This window comes from Lethenteron reissneri, chromosome 21, assembly GCF_015708825.2.
Source record: "Lethenteron reissneri isolate LAM-NWPU_2019-01 chromosome 21, ASM1570882v1, whole genome shotgun sequence".
Lineage (NCBI taxonomy): Eukaryota > Metazoa > Chordata > Hyperoartia > Petromyzontiformes > Petromyzontidae > Lethenteron > Lethenteron reissneri.
The window spans coordinates 5,061,620-5,082,627 of NC_083799.1; the positions used below are offsets into that span (position 1 = coordinate 5,061,620).

Below are 21,008 nucleotides of genomic sequence, written 5' to 3' on the forward strand. Positions count from 1 at the left end.
CGACCTATTGCCGAGGACGACGAGAGAGGAGGGATCGTGCCGGGAACGACCCCAGAAGATAGAGCGCAGACGCCCTCCACCACCACCTCCTCCTCCTCCTCCCCCCGCCCCCCGTCTCGGCCATCCTCAGCGCAAGATCCCAGACCTGAGGACCCGAAGACCTGACGACCGGCATCTCAAGGTGAGCAGCTCCGTGCGCGCGGCCAGCCTTGCTTCACCATCACACCACACGCGTCCATCATCATCATCACCACCACCACCAGCACGCTAGGCACTTGCTTGCACCCTCTTGCTAATTGAACACTTGCATCCCCTGGGCGCGTTGCGCGTTTACGCATCGGAGAGTCACGGTGCGTTCTTGGACGCGCTGGTCATTTTCGCCGTTGCTCTGTTCGTATTTATCGTTTGACAACTCGATTTATGTCTGTGTTAATAATACATCGTTGTGAGTACGGTAGCAGTATTATTTCGGTGCATTGTAAGCTTTTGTGCGTTTACGCGCTTGATGATCGCACGCAGCAAGTTTATGCTCACCAACTTTACTCCACGACATTCATGCGCCGCGCCTTCATCGCCTGCTCTGAGAATCTGAGTCCCCTCCGTGGAGGGTTGTGAGTCCCCTCCGTGGAGGAGTTGTTAGTCCCCTCCGTGGAGGGGTTGTTATTCCCCTCCGTGGAGGGGTTGCGAGTCCCCTCCGTGGAGGGGTGTTAGTCCCCTCCGTGGAGCGGTTGCGAGTCCCCTCCGTGGAGGGGTTGCGAGTCCCCTCCGTGGAGGGGTTGTTAGTCCCCTCCGTGGAGCGGTTGTTAGTCCCCTCCGTGGAGGGGTTGGGAGCCCCCTCCGTGGAGGGGTTGTTAGTCCCCTCCGTGGAGGGGTTGCGAGTCCCCTCCGTGGAGGGGTTGTTAGTCCCCTCCGTGGAGGGGTTGCGAGTCCCCTCCGTGGAGGGGTTGTTAGTCCCCTCCGTGGAGGGGTTGCGAGTCCCCTCCGTGGAGGGGTTGTTAGTCCCCTCCGTGGAGGGGTTGTTAGTCCCCTCCGTGGAGGAGTTGTTAGTCCCCTCCGTGGAGGGGTTGCGAGTCCCCTCCGTGGAGGGGTTGTTAGTCCCCTCCGTGGAGGGGTTGTTAGTCCCCTCCGTGGAGGGGTTGGGAGCCCCCTCCGTGGAGGAGTTGCGACTCCCCTCCGTGGAGGGGTTGCGAGTCCCCTCCGTGGAGCTACAGGATTGAGATGTGAGACAAGTGTATGACGATACTCTCTGGTTCTTTCGGTAAAGTCACGTAGGTAGAAATAAAATTAAACAAATCACGTTTCGATCGCAACACAAGCAATCCTCATCAGGTGGGACACCCACAGCAAGAAAATACCTCTGCATTTGACTTTACCGAAAGAACCAAAGAATATTAATTCATGCAGTCACGAAAGCTTCAAATCAAGTGTATGACTGTGTCTTTTTGTCTTTGTCGTGCCGGCCTTCAAATCGGTGCTCGCTAACAGCACTTGCCCCAACACACTGGTCAGGCTATACGGGGGATCTTTGTCTTTGTGGTGTTGGCCACCCACCCCCTTCGTCTGTCGTGCCGGCCTTCAGTGGTGCTGCTCGCTAACAGCATTCGCCCCAACAGTCTGTTAAGGTTATACGTGGCATATCTGACATCCCGAGTTCGATTCGAGCTCATGACCAACACAAATGACAGCAATTATTTGAACCGCTCATGTCTCTTCAATTTTCAACGAGCACAGTACCTGGTGCGATGCGTAAATATCAGCACTGGGGAGACAAAGGCGGTCGGGCGTGGGTACTTGTCACACCGCGCCCTCTCGTGTTGCGTTAGGGTCCATGAACAGAGGTCAGGCTCGCCATGGCAGTCGTTGACAAACTCGGCAGCGTGTTCGCTCCACAGCCATCACCAGGTTATCCCCACGCCCCCCCCACCCTCTCCCTTTGCGCAGGTCTAGTCAGTAGCCTTTGGAGGCGTTGGCTTTTGTTCACATCAACAATGTCCACATCACTGCTGGACACCCGCCGGTAACAGTTCGGTCTTGTTCCGTACAGGTTTACATATTTGAACCCACTCTGTAGCGGCAGATCATGGTCTGCGTGTGCCACCACCACCACCACCAATCGCATCTTTGTAAGAGCACGATGCGCTGCTGATGGTTGCCAGCTGTTGGGTGATGTTGACTCTCGGAAATCTCAAATGGCCGGTGCTTGGGATGCTGGGGTGGCGGTGGGGGTTTGTTCTCTAAACACAGCAGCTTAACCTCCCCCTAGACCGTGACGCGTGAGCAGCCCACTGCTGTGTGTGTGTGCAGCTTACCACTGTGTGTGTGTGCAGCTTACCACTGTGTGTGTGTGCAGCTTACCACTGTGTGTGTGTGTGCAGCTCACTGCTGTGCTTGAGCAGCACACTGCTGTGTGTGCGTACGTGCAGCTTACCACTGTGTGTGGCTCACTGCTGTGCTTGTGTGCAGATCAACAGCTGTAGGAGCCGCTGCTGCTGATCATGGAGGGGCCAGGACGCGTCTCATCTCTGCCCCGTGCCCTACTCCTCATCTGCCTCCCCCTTTTCGCCTTCTTCCTCCACGACTCCATGGCCCAGACTCGCCCTCGCAGCATTATGCACGTAGAAGGTAAAATACGCTCAACTCACAAAGACATGAATTCCTCCAAAGCGTTACAGTATTCATAATGGTCGTCGTCATTGCAGCGTGTATTACTGAACATCTGTGAAAAATAGCTTTATAGGTCATCGGATTCCGCAACATACATATCCTTATTCTGTATTGCCTTGATCCAAATTTGTTATAGATAATTATACGTTGTATATACTGTGTACGTCACGTTGATGACAATAATACATGGTCCACGTATTGAGGTTTCACACGCGCAAATACAATTGATGTGGAATTCAACTTAACAGTAGGATGTCTCAGACTCCAGTCCTCCAATTTAAGAAATGATTGGTGAACAAATGCACGCAATGTTTGCTGTCATTACCTAAACTGAATTGAGAGCACTGGTAAATGTGGATGGAGGATGGACAATGGGCAGTTGTTAATTTTGAGGTTGAGACTCTCTTGCTGTGACCCCCACGTCCAATGTGTGTGCCACCAAATGCCTGCAGAATGCCCGGTCGATATCTACTTTGTGCTGGACACGTCCGAGAGTGTGGCGCTGCGAATTAAGCCGTACGAAGCCGTGGTGGACAAGATCAAGGACTTTACCAACATGTTCATTGACAAACTCAACACCAGGTGCATATGCCAGTGTCACATAATATGGTCACGACTCATCATCACATCGTGAAGTCTTACAGAACGGTCTCAAACGCATACAGTGACCTGTAAACCCTCTGGGAAAGTGACTTTAAAGATCTGAGACAATTACTACTGCTCGTGCCCCATGAATTCATCCTCCAATGAGACAGCTCCTCCTTTTGCAGGCTCTGGGCAAATGCAGATTGGATAGTGAATAATGACACCGTTCAGTTTGCCACTTGATCACACTTCATCACTGCATTTATTGGGACTCAGGGTGCTGGCGCATAGAGGGCGCTATTTCTTTGTGTATAACGTATAAATGAGGGCACTGGCGTTTTGTGTAAAAAGTGTATGGCTGGCTAATGTGGTTATGCCATGCGCACAAGCTTGTCAGTTGGGTTTTGTCCACATATTGACCCGCCCCTACTGGACATCTGTGGAGAAAAGCTTCATAGCTTATCGGTTTTTTCCTGGATAAATATAGATTCTGATTTTGACACCGCCTTCCTGGTTCCATGTCACAGGTACTTTCCGTGCGATCGGAACTTGACTTGGAATGCTGGAGCGCTACACTACAGTGACGAGGTGAAGTTGGTCAGTTCAATGGTGGAATTGCCATTCAAGAGAGCCGAACTGAAGAAGAACGTGAGTGCCATCCAGTACATTGGCCGTGGCACCCACACCGACTGTGCCATCAAGGAAGCCATCGATGTGCTGCGGTTGAGGTGCGCTGCAGCTCTTCTCGCACTCACGCATAAAAGTGTTCCACATCTAAACTTTAAACTAAACTGATTTTTATTTTACCAGGTAAGGCCCACTGAGCTATATAGTTCTTTTTCAGAAGCCACCTGGCCACAAATGATAGCTCGACAAAGTGGCTCATCACGTGGAAATTTATCGCAGCCAAATACTCTAAACGCATTTTTCTAAATATGGAGGAAAAAAACGGAGGAACCCGAGTAAAATCCACTTGAGGGGTGGGCGGGGAACATCCAATCTCCAAATATACAGGTGTCAGGGTCAAGTTTGAACCCACGACCTCCTTGCATGCCAGGCAAGATAGTTAATATTTCGCCACCGTGGAGTGATTTTTGTGTATGGCCCTTATCCGGTGGTAGTGTATGACTTAGCCAGTGTCTACATTCCTATAGCAGGCCAGATATTTCCTAGAACAACCACTAATGACTTTTCCCACAAAGTGGGACTCCCAAAGTGGTACATGGGAGGAAACCAGAGTGCCGAGAGCAAAGCAAAATATTCGATCGAGCAATCAACATCACGCACAGTCAGGGCTGAAAATCTCAGTAAGTATGTTCTGGTAGACGGGATGGAGTGGGCGTGATGAGTAGCCACACCCAAAGCGAAAGGCATTATGGGTGTGGTGGTGTGCCCGGTATGGAAATATCACTGGCCCTGGTAGACCTGGTTGAAATAAAGCAATGTATGCACAGTCAATAGCTTTCTTACTGTATATCCTTTCACAATTAATGCCACAATGTAGTCCTGAGATGAGTGTCTCACACACAAGATGGTGGCTTTCGTGCACCACCACACTCAGCATGTGATAAATTATAATGACGACTCTGCAGTCACAGAACAAGCTTGACACTTTAAAATAAGTTTCACGTCCTATAGTAGGATTGAAGCACAGCCTGAAAATAGACTACTATACAATTTTTTTCATAAAGTTGGCATTTCAAACTAAGCGAAATATAGACATATGCACTTCTGATCAAAATTTCTTCAGCATGATTCTTGTTGAAGCGCAACAGGTGAATGTGTCAGTGGAACAGGGTTACGTGTGCTGTGAATTCTGGTGTCTTAAAATATCTTCAACATTGTGTAATGTAATTGAGTTTCATTTACATATCCTTGCTTTCCATAATTTCCAATGCAGTTTGAACAGTTAAAATATCTTACAATAATGCCGTGGTGTAATGGTCAGCATAGTGGACTTGGAAAACCAGAGGTCGTCTGTTCAATCTCCTGGCGCGGCAGTTGAAACAATCGACAAGTTTCTTAAATCGCCCCTGTCTCTGTTCAGGGAGAAGTATAAATGGGTACACCACATTTAGTTGACCGGCAGGCCATATGTAATGCGGTAAGTGTCGGGTACTGACATCTCTTCCAAGACATCTGGCCGGTGTAAAAGAGTCTGCCAAATACCCTCTAGAGGGGCTCTCTTTAGAACTCCCTCTTGCAGAGAGTCTTCCGCCAGCTCTAGCGTGGGCAGTTGCTATCTTGCAAGGTCACACATTCAGTTTTACTTTTGAATAATTGCGCACACAAGCTTCAGCTCTTCGAAAGCACATTGGCGAAGTGGAATACGGTGTGTGCCCCCCAAATCGCAGGCGGAGCAACAAGTACATCGTCGTTGTGACAGACGGGCACCCACTGGACGGATACAATGAGCCCTGTGGCGGCCTCACCCACGTGGTGGATAATGCCAAGGGGCTCGACATCAAGTTCTTTGCTGTGGCCGTGACCCCCAAGCATGTGGTGAGTGCAAGGGCAGCTCCTGGGCCATCTGCATTTCCCGTGCTGTTTGGTCGGGAAATTCAGTAAGTTAAGGGGGCTTGGCCAAACAGATGAGAAGATGTAAAGGCAAAGGAAATAGAGTGTACGGTTATCTACTTATTTGCATCTTTATATGTGCGTACACTGAATTCAGTTCACCGATGATGATATCGGCTGAAATGTGCTCAATCTCATCAGATCTCAGAAACTAAGCAGGATTTGGCCTGGATAGTGTTTGGATGAGTCGCTAACAATGCACAAGCTGGTTGTCATAGGGGGCTACAGCGCTATGTTATGGGAAGCACTGCAGGAAAATCTATTGAAAAACTGTACTTGTATGCTCCCATATGCTTCCCACCTTCACCAATCCATGCTGCTCAGCATGGTTAATTATGGTCAAATAACCCCCACGATTTGCGCAGTGTGCAAAGGCCCTCAATTTAAGTTTGAAACTCTTTCTCACTGTGTCAGTTACAGCAGGAAAAGTGTATGGCTGGCTAATGTGATTATGCTATCAGTGGTTATCACAGCAAATATCTCACAACATCGATGTTACATGGCACCTGTGACTCATAATGTGAATTTATTATCACAACACAGACATATTGTCGATGGTGTTCATTTTGCGACATATGTAAATACGCTCTGTCTCTGACAAACGGCAACATATCCACGTGGAAGCCAGGCATCAAATTGTGACTTGGCTTCGATATTGAGTGACGTTGTTTATGTGTGATGTGTGTTCTCTTTAGGAAACTCGCCTAGCTTTGATTGCTTCAGGTCCAGACTACAGGAAAAACTATTCAGCCACTGACAACGACATAGCAAACAACGAAGTCATCACAGACATCTTGGAAACTATCGTAAGTGTGCCTGGACGTCCTCATGACAGGCCTGCTGAATGTTGATGGGCGATGACCTTGTTTTATTATACATGTGGCACATTAGGAATGGATCACTCTTTTAAGTGTGTCCTTGTGCAGCAAGGGAGTAAAGTGTAACCGGTTCTGTGAAAGTCCTGATGTGCTGTGCAATGCATCAATGCATGTGTGTACAGCAGCATGTGATGTCTGAGTCGGGCCTGTAGGTGGCTGGCAGGGTTAATGAATAACCGCACGTGTAAACCAGCCACGTGGTTAATGGCGTCTCGGAAGCATTGCTGTGTGTAACACGCGCTGTTGCATTTTACAGGTAAAGGACCCTAAGGTTGTTTTCGATCGTTATATAAATGTTCTGGACTTGTTCTAGACTTGTTTTAGACTTTAAGCTTGGCTTTGAATTGTTCGTTTGTGATATATGCAATTAGAGGCGTTTTAGCACTGTGCATTGTAAAGGGATGACGCACTGTAATTAGTTATTGTCATTGTAATTCTCTAACTCTAATACTGTTTAGTCTATAACCATGCCCATGTACCCAGAGTATGACTACTTGCAATGCTATTGAGCATAGAACACATGTAAAGTAGTAAGCTGTACAATGGTGATATACAGTACGTATACTGTACACATACAGTACATATAATGGGTGTAAGATACCGATAGAAGTGGATGGTATAGATAGACATACAGCTTAGGATTAAAGTAATATTCGAATAGTGATGTGCAAATGTGATTGTCAAAGACAAAGATGGTTTATCAGCAGTAGAATTGGGTTTAAGAGAAATGGTTAATGAATAACGGCACGTGTAAAACAGACACATGGTTAATGGCGTCTCGGAAGAATTGCTGCGTGTAACACGCACTGTTGCATTTTACAGAGTGATGGTGCTGTTCTTCCCAAGATTCATATGAACCACAATAAATAAATGTGCTTGCCCTCGATTTGGAGCACCTGCCCACGTCCTTCATCTCGAGTGTGCAGCATACACCATTAGCATTTTGCATTTTGAGAGACTTTGAACATGAAATATACTTGGTGTTTTAGTGTATTTAGAACCAACTTATGAATGTTTTTCACTCAAATATATATTTTTTTCAATTGAATGTATTTTAACTGGCCCTGGATATACAATATGTAGTCACACAGGAGATTGAATGTCACTTGTAATACATGGCTGTGTCGAGTACGTGTGTGTGTGCGAATTGGTGAAATTTAACACTACTTCCCCATTTTCTTTTTGCAGTACAAACAAGTTAAAGACCACGTAAGTATTTTCCGAAAATTGAAAACTACTGATGAACAAACCAATATAGCACGCATGAAGCTTTAACAATAATAATTTTAAATAATAGTGTTTTTAATATTAGTCTTGGACATTGTGACTGTGCTTGCAACATGGTGCAATGTAATGCGGCTGGTGGGGTGTCACTGGCTTGCTGCACAACCAGTGTGTGGTCACATCAGAGACCATCACTGGCATCCCATAGTCATGGGACTTGGGAGAGCTCTGTCCAGTAGAGATGTCCATTCACGTGACACGAGGCTGTGTGGGATTCTGTTTACAAACATTTGTTATAGCAGTTGGGATGATTAGACTCAATATCTAAACAATTATAGGAAAGAAAAGATATCACCAAGAAGATGATTCTCCAACTTTTGTAATTTCACCTCCGGACGTTTCAACAGCCAATCCTGAGATCTTTATATCTTGCCAGCACATTTTAATTCCTTCTGGTCTGTTTGTATCAATTGCTCACACTGCTGGCATCACGAATACCAAGTAGTTTGTTGGCAAAACTAACTTGTGTTTTTTTTCTTCTCTTTAAGTGCTGCACCTTCGAATGTGATGTAAGTACCTGAGGTTTTGAAATACTTAAAAAAGTATCCATAAACACAAACACAAGTTCACTAAAAGTCTTCAAGGTGTGCAATACAAAGGCAAGTGAGCATTGCTCTTCTCGTTCATTGACAGGCACCCCGTGGAATCTCTGGAACCGCAGGTGACAAAGGTGACCCTGTAAGTACTACAACACTCACAAGCCACGTGTATTGCACCATCTGCACCAGTATCAGTGCATTATAGGCACAGTTGATGCAGCACTGGTAGCGCGCATGATGGCTAACAGGCAAATGCTTTCACTGTTCCTCTCCAGGGCTCAGGCGGGAAGAGAGGACCGCCTGGTCGAGCAGGCGCCGATGGCCTCCCGGTAGGGTTGACATCAGCACCCGTGGCACATTCCTACAGTCGCCACTCTTGTTGCTCGCTGTTACTCACGATGTTGACAGTATACACATCAATAATGTAGATGGAAATGAGTTGTTACTAACGGATATGTTTCGCAGGGTTCGGCTGGTGACATCGGGCCTCCAGGCCATCCGGGTGAGAAGGTACGATGACATTAATTGACCCTTTTTTATGTCGTTCATTTTGCTTTGCACAAAAAAATAAGCGTGTTATTGTGTAAGCGTGTTAATTTTACTTCAAGGCATCATGCATACCGTTGAATCTTTGTTTTGTTTTTTATAGGGTGACCGTGGGCTTATTGGAGATAAGGTAAGAATCCAGTCACACAAATGAGCCCTGTTAAATAAAGATGCATAATACAGTACTTGTTTATACCAATGTAAACTAATTGTATAATTGCTTCATTAACAGAATATTTTGTAGTATTTAAGCACGATATAAGTATAATAATGCTATAAAATACATGCAAAAATATACTTACATTTTGCAACGTTTAATTTGGTCATTTAATTGCTGTGTGCTGTGAAAGTAAAAATTTAAATTGCATTTCGCAAAATCATTTGATGTGGAGTTGTAATAGTTTAAAGCCCGTACGTACACAGATACAAATCAAAGAAGCTAAATATTCGAAGTAATGAAAAATTCCTCTGGGTCAAGAAACTACATTTTGTAAATGTCAGGGAAATCATGAGTACGGTTATTGTGCTGATAGACCATGGTGGTATACCCAAAATGCGAAGCAGTAAGTGTACATGTTAATTGTACCATACAATTTTAAAAGTTATTTCCCATCTTAAAGATGTTACATTTCTCTGTGTGACCCATACAGCTTCGTTATGGATCTATCTGTTCAATTGTGTATCTTTTACTAACTTGAGACATACAGGTGAGTCCATCCACTAGTAAGGCAAACGACTAAAACTAATGACACCTGCTTAGAACACGTGAAATTGAGCGGGTTTTTGATTAACGTGCTATCTTGTGCTTTTTTTGATGTCTGCCATCATCTCCCGTTTACCAGGGTGGAAGAGGAGGACAAGGCCAAAAGGTTTGACAAGCGCACCTCAGATCTTTCTTAATGGTGTAATATTTTTGAAATGTCACACTTCATAGTTACTATCATTTGTTTACTACCCTTATATTTCACCATACTTTCATCCACCGACTGTATTCTGACCTGTTCTTATTTTTGCTACCCAGGGAGACAAGGGTTTGCCTGGGATAGACGGAAAGGACGGACTGAAGGTAATATACATTTACAATGCAGAACCATGGTCATCTCTGGTCCACTACATCCTGCACCATTACAGCCTGTGACCAGCTCGTTTAACCCAGACCTGTCTTCGCTGTTTCTTGCAGGGTGATCATGGATACCACGGGATTCCGGGCTGTGTTGGAGACCCAGGCAGTGATGTATGTGTCTTAATTCAAACACAATTACAGCAGATATACTATAGACAAACATGTTCGGTATGAACGTCAAAAGGTTGTTGGAAGTAGCGATTGTTGATGCTAATAGGACAAGACCATAACACAAGGCTTGTGTTCACAGTAAGCCTGTGCCATTACAGGGAGAACATGGAGAACCGGGTCCCAAGGGAGATGCTGGATTGTTTGGCAAGAAAGGCCAAAAGGTAACATTTAAGTACATTTACACATTTGTGATCATTAATCCTTAATGCCTGGGCCTATCCCAGGACCTGCTGACGAACGTTCGCCACGTTGTGTGGTCTTCCAATTGCACCTACCTGGCACAAGCTCCATAATTACATCGCCGGAAGTTTATGATGATTGAATACATTTAAGTGTGTGTGTGTGTAAAACATATAAACATGCCCAAAATGGCAGACATGCAGGTTTGTCGTGTTCAGGTGTTTCTTATCTTATCTTGTATTTTTTTGAATAGCTGGATTCATGTGCTGTGATAGCGCCTGTTGGGGGCACAGATTCTTGTACTTTCTTCCCAGAGCTTTACTTGACTGAGATGAATCTCGTGGTATTTCCCTGTGCAGGGTGACAATGGTGATGAAGGTACTCCAGGCCCTCCCGGTATAATGGGTGCTGCAGGCCCTAAGGTATGGCAGAGAGGAGACACACTGCAGCCTTTGAACACTGTAACATGATTCGTTATTAGCACAGCAAAAACGTGTGCGTTACACAATGTAAAAATGTGCCTCCCCAAGAATTATCGCTCATATATATCGGTAATAATATCAAGTTATTGCTGGATCATATACATTTGCTAAATATACAACTGTGTAAACCCATCCAGCATCACTAAATATGTATTTTTTTACTGCCATGTATGCAAAATACTGTATTAACTTTTACATTATCTTTTTTAGGGCAATCGTGGTCGCAATGGGCTAAACGGAGTAAAAGGAGAGAGGGGTGATGAAGTATGTATAACCTCTTGTGCACATGAGTGTTGCAGATGTTTCTAATTTATGTATTATAATCTATGTCACAATTGAATATTCAATAACATTTATCCTGGTGATTGTGTGATTTGTCTTTGTAGGGAGACTTTGGAGGTCCAGGAATACCTGGATTAATAGTAAGAATATTTTATTAAAATATATGCGAAGTGAGCGGGGTGTGTTGTTTCTTGACGATGCCATTGTATTATTTGCTGTCTCTGTAAAGGCATTCTTACATTGGAATATTCTTGTGCATGTCTGCTAGGGCTCCAAAGGCGACCCAGGAATGATTGGGCCTCCGGGCAATCGTGGAAGCAAAGGTGACAAGGTGAATTCTCAACGTACTCACATACTCGTTATCAGAGTTAATCTCACCAGACATCAGCTGGTGTTTCTCACAATTAATGGAGGCCCAAGGACCAACGTGGAGGATGGAAATTTGACAATGTAAATTCCAATACAATATTTCATATAAATGTTACACAAAACTATTTGGAAATGCGGTAAACATTTCAGAGGTGCTGTTATTTAAATGTTAACATGCCTTTTTACAATAGCCTACTATGTGTATGCCATACACATGTGACATATATATTTTTTCAATGAAAAGATGTGTTTACCAAAATTGCATGCGAATATGTAAACTTACCTTTTCCCCTCGATGTTGCAGATTACTTCCCCTGATTATATATATATTTTTTTTGCAGGGAGTGAATGGCGCGATCGGTCCAGATGGACATGAGGGTTTTTCAGGCGACGTTGGCAAACAGGTACCATTAGACTCAGGCACCGCATGGATATCCCAGAGAAATGTTTGAAGGGGTCACCAACCTAAAGAGGTGATGCAACATTACATGCTGAGAAATTATCGAGAGGCTTCACGGTTTCATTTGGCTTCAATGGGTTTATGCTGGTATTGCTTCATTCGTAGACTTGGATGAGTCAATATGAGGCCTCTAATGGTGGACAGCAAGGCAGCACTAGGCCATTTCTGTACCCCGATGCTGCAAGTATAACATGTTTCAGATGTATTTGTTAAATAATATAGAAGCAAGCCAATCACAGTGCCAGAACCCAAAGAATAAGGGATATCTTGCCTCTTTAATTGCATGCATTACAATATCCTTTCTTAATTTATACTGATTAATTGATATTAATTCCAAAATGTAAATGTATGGGTACATTAGAATAAATGTTTACATATTGTTGTGCATTTGTTTGTGGTCATGTGGACCTAACACCTCTTCCCTCTCGTCTCCTGCGCAGGGTGCCAAAGGTAGGGCAGGTGCCAAAGGTCATAAAGGCGAACCGGGCATCCCCGGGGACGAGGTGTGCCCTCTATATTGCTAAAATAATACTGTGTGTGTAAACTTAAAGACGTGTCATGTGCTGTTCAGATTTCTTATGAGTTTACAGAGTAAAAGGCGACCATACTTACTATTTTGCTGATGGAATACAGGCATGGATTCACGAACGTATTGAAATCTTAATTGCAAAATTTTAAAGGTGTTTCTGAGCAACATATTCTGAAGTATTTGTTTTATCTGAATGTTTTGCTGCTGGTACTAGTAGCAACAAACTTCAGAAAAAAATATCCAGCATACAACATGACTGCCCTTGCTATATAGTAAGTGGAAAACTATGCCGTACAGTATAATGTATATATGAGCCAGCTGGCGGGCCTCACAAAAGCGAAAATGGAAAACTGCTAAACTACTGCACTGGTAAATGGCTCCGTGAAATGTTGGGTTTTGCAGCAACTCTTGAGGCAGTAAATCAGATGCTATGATAGGACATTGTAATGTGAGTGTATGTGTGTGTAAAGAATGTATGGGTTAATTGTTTCCTTCCATAGCCCAAGCTAACATATCCATACTGGTTGTCGGTCGTTTTAGGGTTCTGATGGACCAAAAGGAGTACCAGGGCCCATTGGAGAGCAGGGCCCTGTAGGAATGAGGGTAAGGTGGCAATTTACAACACTGCCACTCATCCTCCATTGGCCATAATTCATTGCATGTATGTTCGAGCATTGTGTCATCGCACTCACCAATTCAACCCTCATCACTGATAATTCCAGTATTTTTAAGCATAAGTCTCTGGACAACATCTGACCTTAATTTCTGCACTACATAAAAGTTTGAATTAACAATGCACCTCCCAAAAATGCACTTCGAGGATTAACAGGTTCAACCCGGACTGCACTGTAATCGTCATGCTTGGACATGTGGACATGTTTTGACTACATGTATATTATTTAAATTACTGCTGACAACATTAATTGATGTGTATGCAATATGTTAATGATGTGGCATGTTGCTGGAATGTAATAGTGTATATCAAATTATGTTGCTGATGTTCAAACTGTGGGTGTTGCACTCCTAGGGTGAAGATGGCACTCCTGCAGAGGGCATTAAGGGACAGCAAGGGTTCCCTGTGAGTTACTCCCTTCCCTTTGTTCAGCAGTTACTGCATTTTTGAGGCAGTATTATTATTTCTTATGTGCATTCACCTTTGGAATGTTAGTTTATATATTGCAAATGTTGTGCGAATACTGTGTTTAAGATAAAATAACTGTGCTCTATTAATTTAGTTGACCTTGGTTTGGGTGTGCTATGTGTCTTGTGAAGTGCAACATTTTTTTAGTTTTGCATGACCAACTTGATAGGAAATGTATTATTATTAAATTTTTATGAATGCAATAAAAGGGAGAAACTATGCGTTATCAGCTTCAGTGATGTCTGTTCATTTCCATCCCCAGGGAACTTCAGGGCAGAGAGGGCCTTCGGGTGACAGAGTGAGAATTCCAGCAGCCACAAGCACTGCCTATGAAATCTCATGTTTTAACATTTATCTTTGTACACATATTAAATAATTGTTATCAAAATGCGTATTAGTATATATTTTTCCAATCTGTGTACAAAGACATCGAGATACGCATACTGTATAACGGAATTTTTTAAGTTTTTGTTGTTTATTACATTTTCAGAGGAGTAAATCGAGCAGTTCATGAGTACTGCGTGCTGTGATTGCCTTGTGGAAGAGGTAGTATATGTAATATTCGGAAAGAGCAACTCCATAAATGTCGTTTTCCCCCTGTACAGGGTCCTAAAGGGTTCCCTGGATTAAAGGGAGACAGAGGAGAATTTGGAGATGCTGGTGAAGATGTGAGTTTGGTGCAAACCCCAATATACTCTTTTATATTATTTAATCGTCGTAATAACGCTCTAAACATGTAACTGCTAAACAGTGTGCATGGTAGTGACTTTAGTTGCAATACGTGTTTACCAAAGTTTTTTATTGCCTAAATGAACAAATGTGAAATCTTTCCTTGCAGCAAAACATAAATGGCAAGGCAGGCCCTAAAGGACCAAAGGGATATCCCGGGCCGCCTGGTGACATAGTGAGATACCACCTATTGTTACCATTTCTCTTCGTGTTTACATTCACATTGTGTTCATGAAAGTAGAATACAATAGCATCGTTCGAACATTGACCATTGCCTCACGCGCTGACTAAATCATTGAATTTCTCTTCCCAGGGTCCACCAGGCAGTCCAGGAAAACCTGCAATCGATGTGCGTAATTTCCAGTAATCCCTACCACGTGCACGTTATAATTGCATAGTACAGTTATGTGATGCATAATCATAGAGTAGCTTTGAATTTCCCTTGAAAGAATACAAATTTTTGTCGTTGCAGGAATGCGAGATGCTGGATATAATTCGCCGCATGTGTTGTAAGTATAGTCCGATGATTATGAGAACATTGTTATAAATAACTGTGAAGAAAAAGAACACTTCATATGTTCCTGCACTCTGCATGTTAAGGAAAACTGCTCATCCATTTGAAATAAACACTTGCAAACACAAATATGTATGAGAATTGTTCTGAGAAAATTATTGTAAACCACATGAGCTCAGGCATCAATTAAATGCTTCCTTGAAATTGCACACTTGGCTACATAATGAGCATGTGGGTATGGTTGAAGAAACTCACTTCACAAGGAATTTCCATTGAGAACTCAAGCAAAACATAATGTTTTTGTATGAATTGACATGTTTGTGTCTTGGATGATATAACCCTCATTTAAATTGTATACAGAAGAAAACTTGTGGTGTAAAGGGTACATCACTTGTGATACAATTTTCCATAAATGGACAAAATATGTTAACTTCACAATAACAAAGTCTAGACAAACACTCTTGGCCTTTATATGCTGAAAATAAGAGCCACATGGTAGCTTAAAATATATCTGAATTGTGCAAGGAAGTGACTAATTATACATTCTTTTTTTTCTCTCCTGTATTCTCCTCCAGCCTGCTGTGGTAAGAAATATGCTTTTTATATTCCTTGAATGGATTTATTTATGGATTACATAACACATCTTTATTGCAACATCTAGTTTAGTGGATAGAATATTTTATATTCTTGATACTTTAATTGAAAATTATGCACATTCGAGCTCAATGGGCTTTATTTCAATGTGTCATTGTGATGTGTGTGTGTGTGCCCAATGTCAGAGTGCAAGTGTGGGCCTGTGGAATTGATCTTTGTGCTGGACAGCTCCGAGAGTATTGGAACGGAGAGCTTCACCATATCTAAGGAGTTCATCATCCAAGTTCTCAACCGAGTGGTCGACAATGACAATATAAAGGTGCGTCCTCTAAGGAGGCAAATCTACAGACATGAACCAAAACATTTATTACGTTGAACTTCGTTTGCACTGTACGTAGCCAACCGTACTAATCGGAGGTGCGGGCAAGGACAACAATCTGAAAAAAAGAAACAAGTTCTTAAGAAATAAGTTTTCAAACATGTTTAGTCGTCAACTTTAAATAAACCAGTTACAAGGCCACTGAGTCCAATCGTCTCTCTTGCAAGAGTGACTTGAATCAGAAAATAATAATGATACAGTCAAAAGAGCAGTAAATATACAGTGCACATATCAGCATTGTGAAACAGCAGTCAAGACAACATCACAAAACACAATGACACATTCAACTAACAGGAGAGTAACAGTAGAGTAAAATGTCACGCATAGTAGATTGTGACCAATGCTATGATGCATAATTGATAGTTGGGTCAGATTGCGTTGGTAAAATGTGTGGCATACACCCTACTCCACCCGACATAGCTATTTGGAAAGTTGTCGCGTGATGAACAACGCGCCGTCGCGTGATGAACAACGTGCCAATTTTGTACTGCTTCAGCACATTGAACAGTTGCAGGTAATAAATTGGCACGTATGTTCACGCTACAACTTTTATTCATTGGATGTGTGGAATGGAGGATTATATGACACACTTTTAAAATGTTTATTGAGATCTATATTTTTCAGGTAAGACTATGCATGTATTACATTAAATTACTGTAATGTGCAATGACACTGATTTATAACCTTCCCACTGGCTGTAATTGAGAGTAAGCAGACTTAGTTTACAGTACCCAGCTAAAACAAAAAGTCAAACATGGTGCACATGTAAACTTGTTTCACACGATATTGTAAATTTTTGGTATTATGCGATGATATCCTGCATTTCAAGAGTTTATATTTAAACCTGATGGAATGTCACAATCTGTAGTCACCCCTTTTTAGAGAAAGCACCTGTGCACTCTCCTGAACAACGTCTTGATCCTCAGGAATCCAACATAATGGTGGTGCAGTACAGTCACGAAAAAACCGAGGAAATGATCAACTTCAAAGATTCCTCCATCAAGTCCCTAATGGATTTTAAACGGTAACAAAGATTTGTCTTTAATGTTTAACTTATTTATAATTCATTATCAGTCGGCCCTTTTTAAAGGTATTTGTTGTTTTGCTACCTCTCGCTGGCTGCGGACTCTCGTAGACACTTGCCTCTCTCAAACCTCACTCGAATGCCACATTTACCAATCGTCTTACGTCATCTTGTACTCACTTCTGCACCAAAGTCACCCATTACGATTTTGAAATGCATTTTTATCCTCATTTTAGTTGTTGGGTCATTTCTTCATACAATTGGTCGACTTCTTCATCACCTTGGCTCATCATGCTGTTGATAAATGGCAAATAACGCTCCTGTGGTTTTTATTTGCAGGGCTATCAAGAATCTCAACTGGATCGCTGGAGGGACGTTCACAGGACACGCACTCGATTTCACGAAGAAACTTCTGGAGAAGACGCAGAACCCCAACCGCGTGGCCATTGTGTTGACGGATGGGCGCAACGATGATAAAAGGGATGTCAAATCCCTCAAGTCACTCTGCAATCTGCCTGGCATACGTGTAAGTTCGCATACGTTTACGTTCACATATGTGTAAGTTCACGGGTCCAAATGTTCACATATACGAACTTACAAGTTCACATACGTGTAAGTTCATATTGTCCAAATGTTCACAAACGTGTAAGTTCATATATGTCCAAATGTTCACAAACGTGTAAGTTCAAATGTCCAAATGATGGCTAACATTCATTTCACCGTAATTACACAATGGGACTGATTACATTGTGAGTTTTTGTTATGCTGCCTGGAGTCTAAATCTTTTGTAATCATTTTGTTATTACTTTAGTATAAATACATGTAAATTTTTATTCATATGTTGTTTTTTCTGACTTTATGTGAACGAAAATAATTCACCCATTTTTTCATTGAAAATAGGTAAATTTCTAAATATCACTGTCCTGGTCACAAAAGCAAAGTTTGTGGAGAATAATAGGCATTTTATATACTTTTAGGCATAAGCAATTACGAAATAACACTTACTACCCAAGAATAAAAATTGTGTTGCATAGTGTTGCCATTTTACGTATCATGGCAACCTTCTGTATAAGCATACGTAAACTTTCGAATACCAAACAATACCAAGTGAAAATGTGTGCTCATCAGGTTCATTATCCTGTGCTGAAATTCCTTGACTACAGCACTGACGTTGCATAAGTGTTGACATAGTCTCACAGTGTTCTTCGGATTTGGATATTTACATTTCAGGTTAGAGGTGTTGGAGTGGGAGATGCCTTTAAACGGGGACCAAGGGCAGAGGGCATCACAGATATTGAGTGCAATGCCAAAGCGAATTCCGACTCCGTCTTGGCCGTTGCCTCCTACGCTGAGCTTCTGGACGATTCCTTCCTGGAGAACGTCACCAATGTCATCTGCAAAGGTCTTCACAGCCAATGGTTGCCTTGTCTCATACACTTTACGTTTCTTAGACATCTTCACGTTATGCGTGTATAGTTTAACAAATTATTAAGTGAATTATGATTTAACAACAAAAACTTGGACAGATAACATGTAATGAGTAAGGTGATGGACTAGGTTTCTGTGAAAAAAATTAAGTTGCTTGGAATTATGAACAATTGCTGCCCAATGCATAAAACTAAATTATTTTTACGACTTAATTGCAAATGTTGAGTTTAAGTTTGTTTTTTTGTTTTTTTTTCAGATCGGAAGTGTCCAGATTTTACTTGTCCTGGTAAGATATGTCATTAGTATCCAAGATTATGGTCCTATAAATGTTAAATGACCAATAATTTGACAGGTTCTGTATTGTGTGTACCTGCGAATCGTGAGATTTTAAATCTATCATTCAACAACAATATGTATAGTATATATAAAACATATAATTTACGATTGAAGTTATTCATTAATCGATGTATGCTTTTATCGTAAATTGCTTTGGAATCTGTATGAAGAAATATTTAAGGCATTTGAAACATACTTTATATGTAACTCTTTGGAACTGGTATAAAGATTTGTTTTATTTTAATTTTGTCACAGCAAGCATAACAATGTACAGGGTTTGACAGGCCATTGTTTTCTTTCCCTGCTGCTGTATTCCTTTTGTCTGTGTAGCTGGCTTCACCGTGCCAACAGACCTCATGATATTGCTGGACAGCTCTGCTAGCATTGGCGAAAATAACTTCAAAAGCGTCAAGTTGGTGGTGGAGAAAGTGGCCAAGCGATTACTCGTGCCAAAGTATGTTCCCTAGCAGGGTTCTCAAAACTACTAGAGTATTTCTTTATCAAAATCATCATAGATCTCTGTGCAAGGATAGCGAGGCTTTTTTATTAAAATAATCATGATAACATGTCTTAAGTCTTTGTTCTTTCACGTAAAATATATATTTTAAGTAAATGATAATGAAACGACCGTTTATAATGATGAATCTGCTGTTGCTACTGCTGCTGTTGCTGCTGTTGCTGATGATCATCATGCTAATATGCTTACAGGGACAGGAGTGCCAGAAGTACGACTCGCGTAGGAATCATTCAGTTCAGCAACACCAAACAACAGGAGGTTGTAAGTGATTTCGACACCAACGCCACGCTGGTGGCACAAAGGATCCATGAAAAAACATTCCTGGGAAGCACCACAGATTTGCCGGATGCACTGCGCTTCACGGCCAACTACATAAACAGCAAGGCCGAGCCTGTGGCCAAGGCCAAGCGGCAACTGCTCATATTCACAGATGGCCACGTGCAAGACAGCAAGCAGAGTGCTCTGGTAGCCCAAATTAAAGAATTGATGAAAGCTAAAGTCAACATTCATATCGTGTCCATGGGAGAGAATGTGAATGAGAAGGTGCTCTCCATACTCGTGACGGGAGAGGTGAACACAAAGAAAATGGATGTCATGCAGGAGAAGGTCATCCCCATCGTGGACTACGATGTCCTCAGCAATGACATAACCTACCAGAAGATCGCTCACAGGATTTCCAAAAATCCCACAGCCTAGTAGCTTCCTCAGTGTATGCATTCCCAGAGTTAAAACTAACGCGTCATGCACATTGCTAAATTAACAAAGATGTGAGCTCAGTTAAGAGTTGATCACCTCTGAAAAACTGAGCATTGTCCCGCGACTGTCATGAATTGTGAAAAAATATAGACTGTGCATTTAAAGTTTAGGGAGCATACAATTGATATCACAAAGGGGTGAAAGCAGAATTTTTAAAATTAAGTTTTATCGTGCCATTTCTTTTCCCATTTTTAATATGATCAAAGCTGTTTCCTATTTTGTAATCAGTTTGAAATTGCAGAACAAGTTACGTTTTAAAAATTTTATTGGGAGAAATTTTAAACCTCTGTGTAGTAGTTTAGATTTGTTTTTTTATAAAGTGAGTTTGATATATAGACCAGGAGCTGCAACCTTGTAGAATCGCATGAAAAACCACAAAAGCAGATGGAAAATACACCACGAGTTTACATTTAATTGTCATTTAAAATGTGCTGATTATTTTATCATACATATTGCAAGTAATCATTGACATTTTGTTTTACACACTACATGAACACACGTTTTATCTTTACTATTTTTGACATCGATTATAGACCTTCCTATTTCACTATTTCACATCTATAACATTTTTCTGAGCTCTGCTTTAGCATTGCAATTAATACTAAATTTTTTACTTTTCATTCACTGATGGTTATCCTCTCGTGCTATCACAGTTCATCGAAGTATAAACTGAGCACTGTCAAGTGTATCGTATACTGTTCGTGGTTTAAACTTTGGATCGTTATTTGTATTCATCGCCTATAAAAACAATAAAATGGTGCTAAAGTGGAAGAACGAGTTTGAGGTTGTCTTTTCTATCTGAGCAGTTAAAAGCTATCAATCCACTGCTGGATGAAAGCTTTCCCATACCGTGTCAGTCATGGGGATTGTTTGACCGTATTTCACCACACTAGTCAGTGTGGTTTTGTGAAGAGGGACCCA

General features: G+C 42.2%; 1 protein-coding gene across 1 annotated transcript; it reads left to right on the forward strand.

Annotated features, from left to right (window-relative positions):
• The first annotated feature begins 37 nt into the window (after positions 1 to 37).
• On the forward strand, positions 38 to 20,861 carry LOC133345099 (collagen alpha-1(VI) chain-like). The gene is made up of 37 exons (XM_061555576.1): positions 38 to 181; positions 2,464 to 2,622; positions 3,117 to 3,246; positions 3,777 to 3,977; positions 5,604 to 5,751; positions 6,522 to 6,632; positions 7,893 to 7,913; positions 8,477 to 8,497; positions 8,622 to 8,666; positions 8,803 to 8,856; positions 8,993 to 9,037; positions 9,177 to 9,203; positions 9,916 to 9,942; positions 10,095 to 10,139; positions 10,254 to 10,307; positions 10,466 to 10,528; positions 10,907 to 10,969; positions 11,240 to 11,293; positions 11,416 to 11,451; positions 11,580 to 11,642; positions 12,022 to 12,084; positions 12,581 to 12,643; positions 13,210 to 13,272; positions 13,697 to 13,747; positions 14,073 to 14,108; positions 14,416 to 14,478; positions 14,649 to 14,714; positions 14,853 to 14,888; positions 15,012 to 15,048; positions 15,629 to 15,637; positions 15,833 to 15,966; positions 16,953 to 17,050; positions 17,390 to 17,576; positions 18,281 to 18,452; positions 18,735 to 18,764; positions 19,145 to 19,268; positions 19,523 to 20,861. The coding sequence occupies exons 2-37, from the start codon at positions 2,496 to 2,498 to the stop codon at positions 20,025 to 20,027; spliced, it is 3,072 nt and encodes a 1,023-aa protein (XP_061411560.1). The 5' UTR covers positions 38 to 181; positions 2,464 to 2,495; the 3' UTR covers positions 20,028 to 20,861.
• The last annotated feature ends 147 nt before the right edge of the window (positions 20,862 to 21,008 follow it).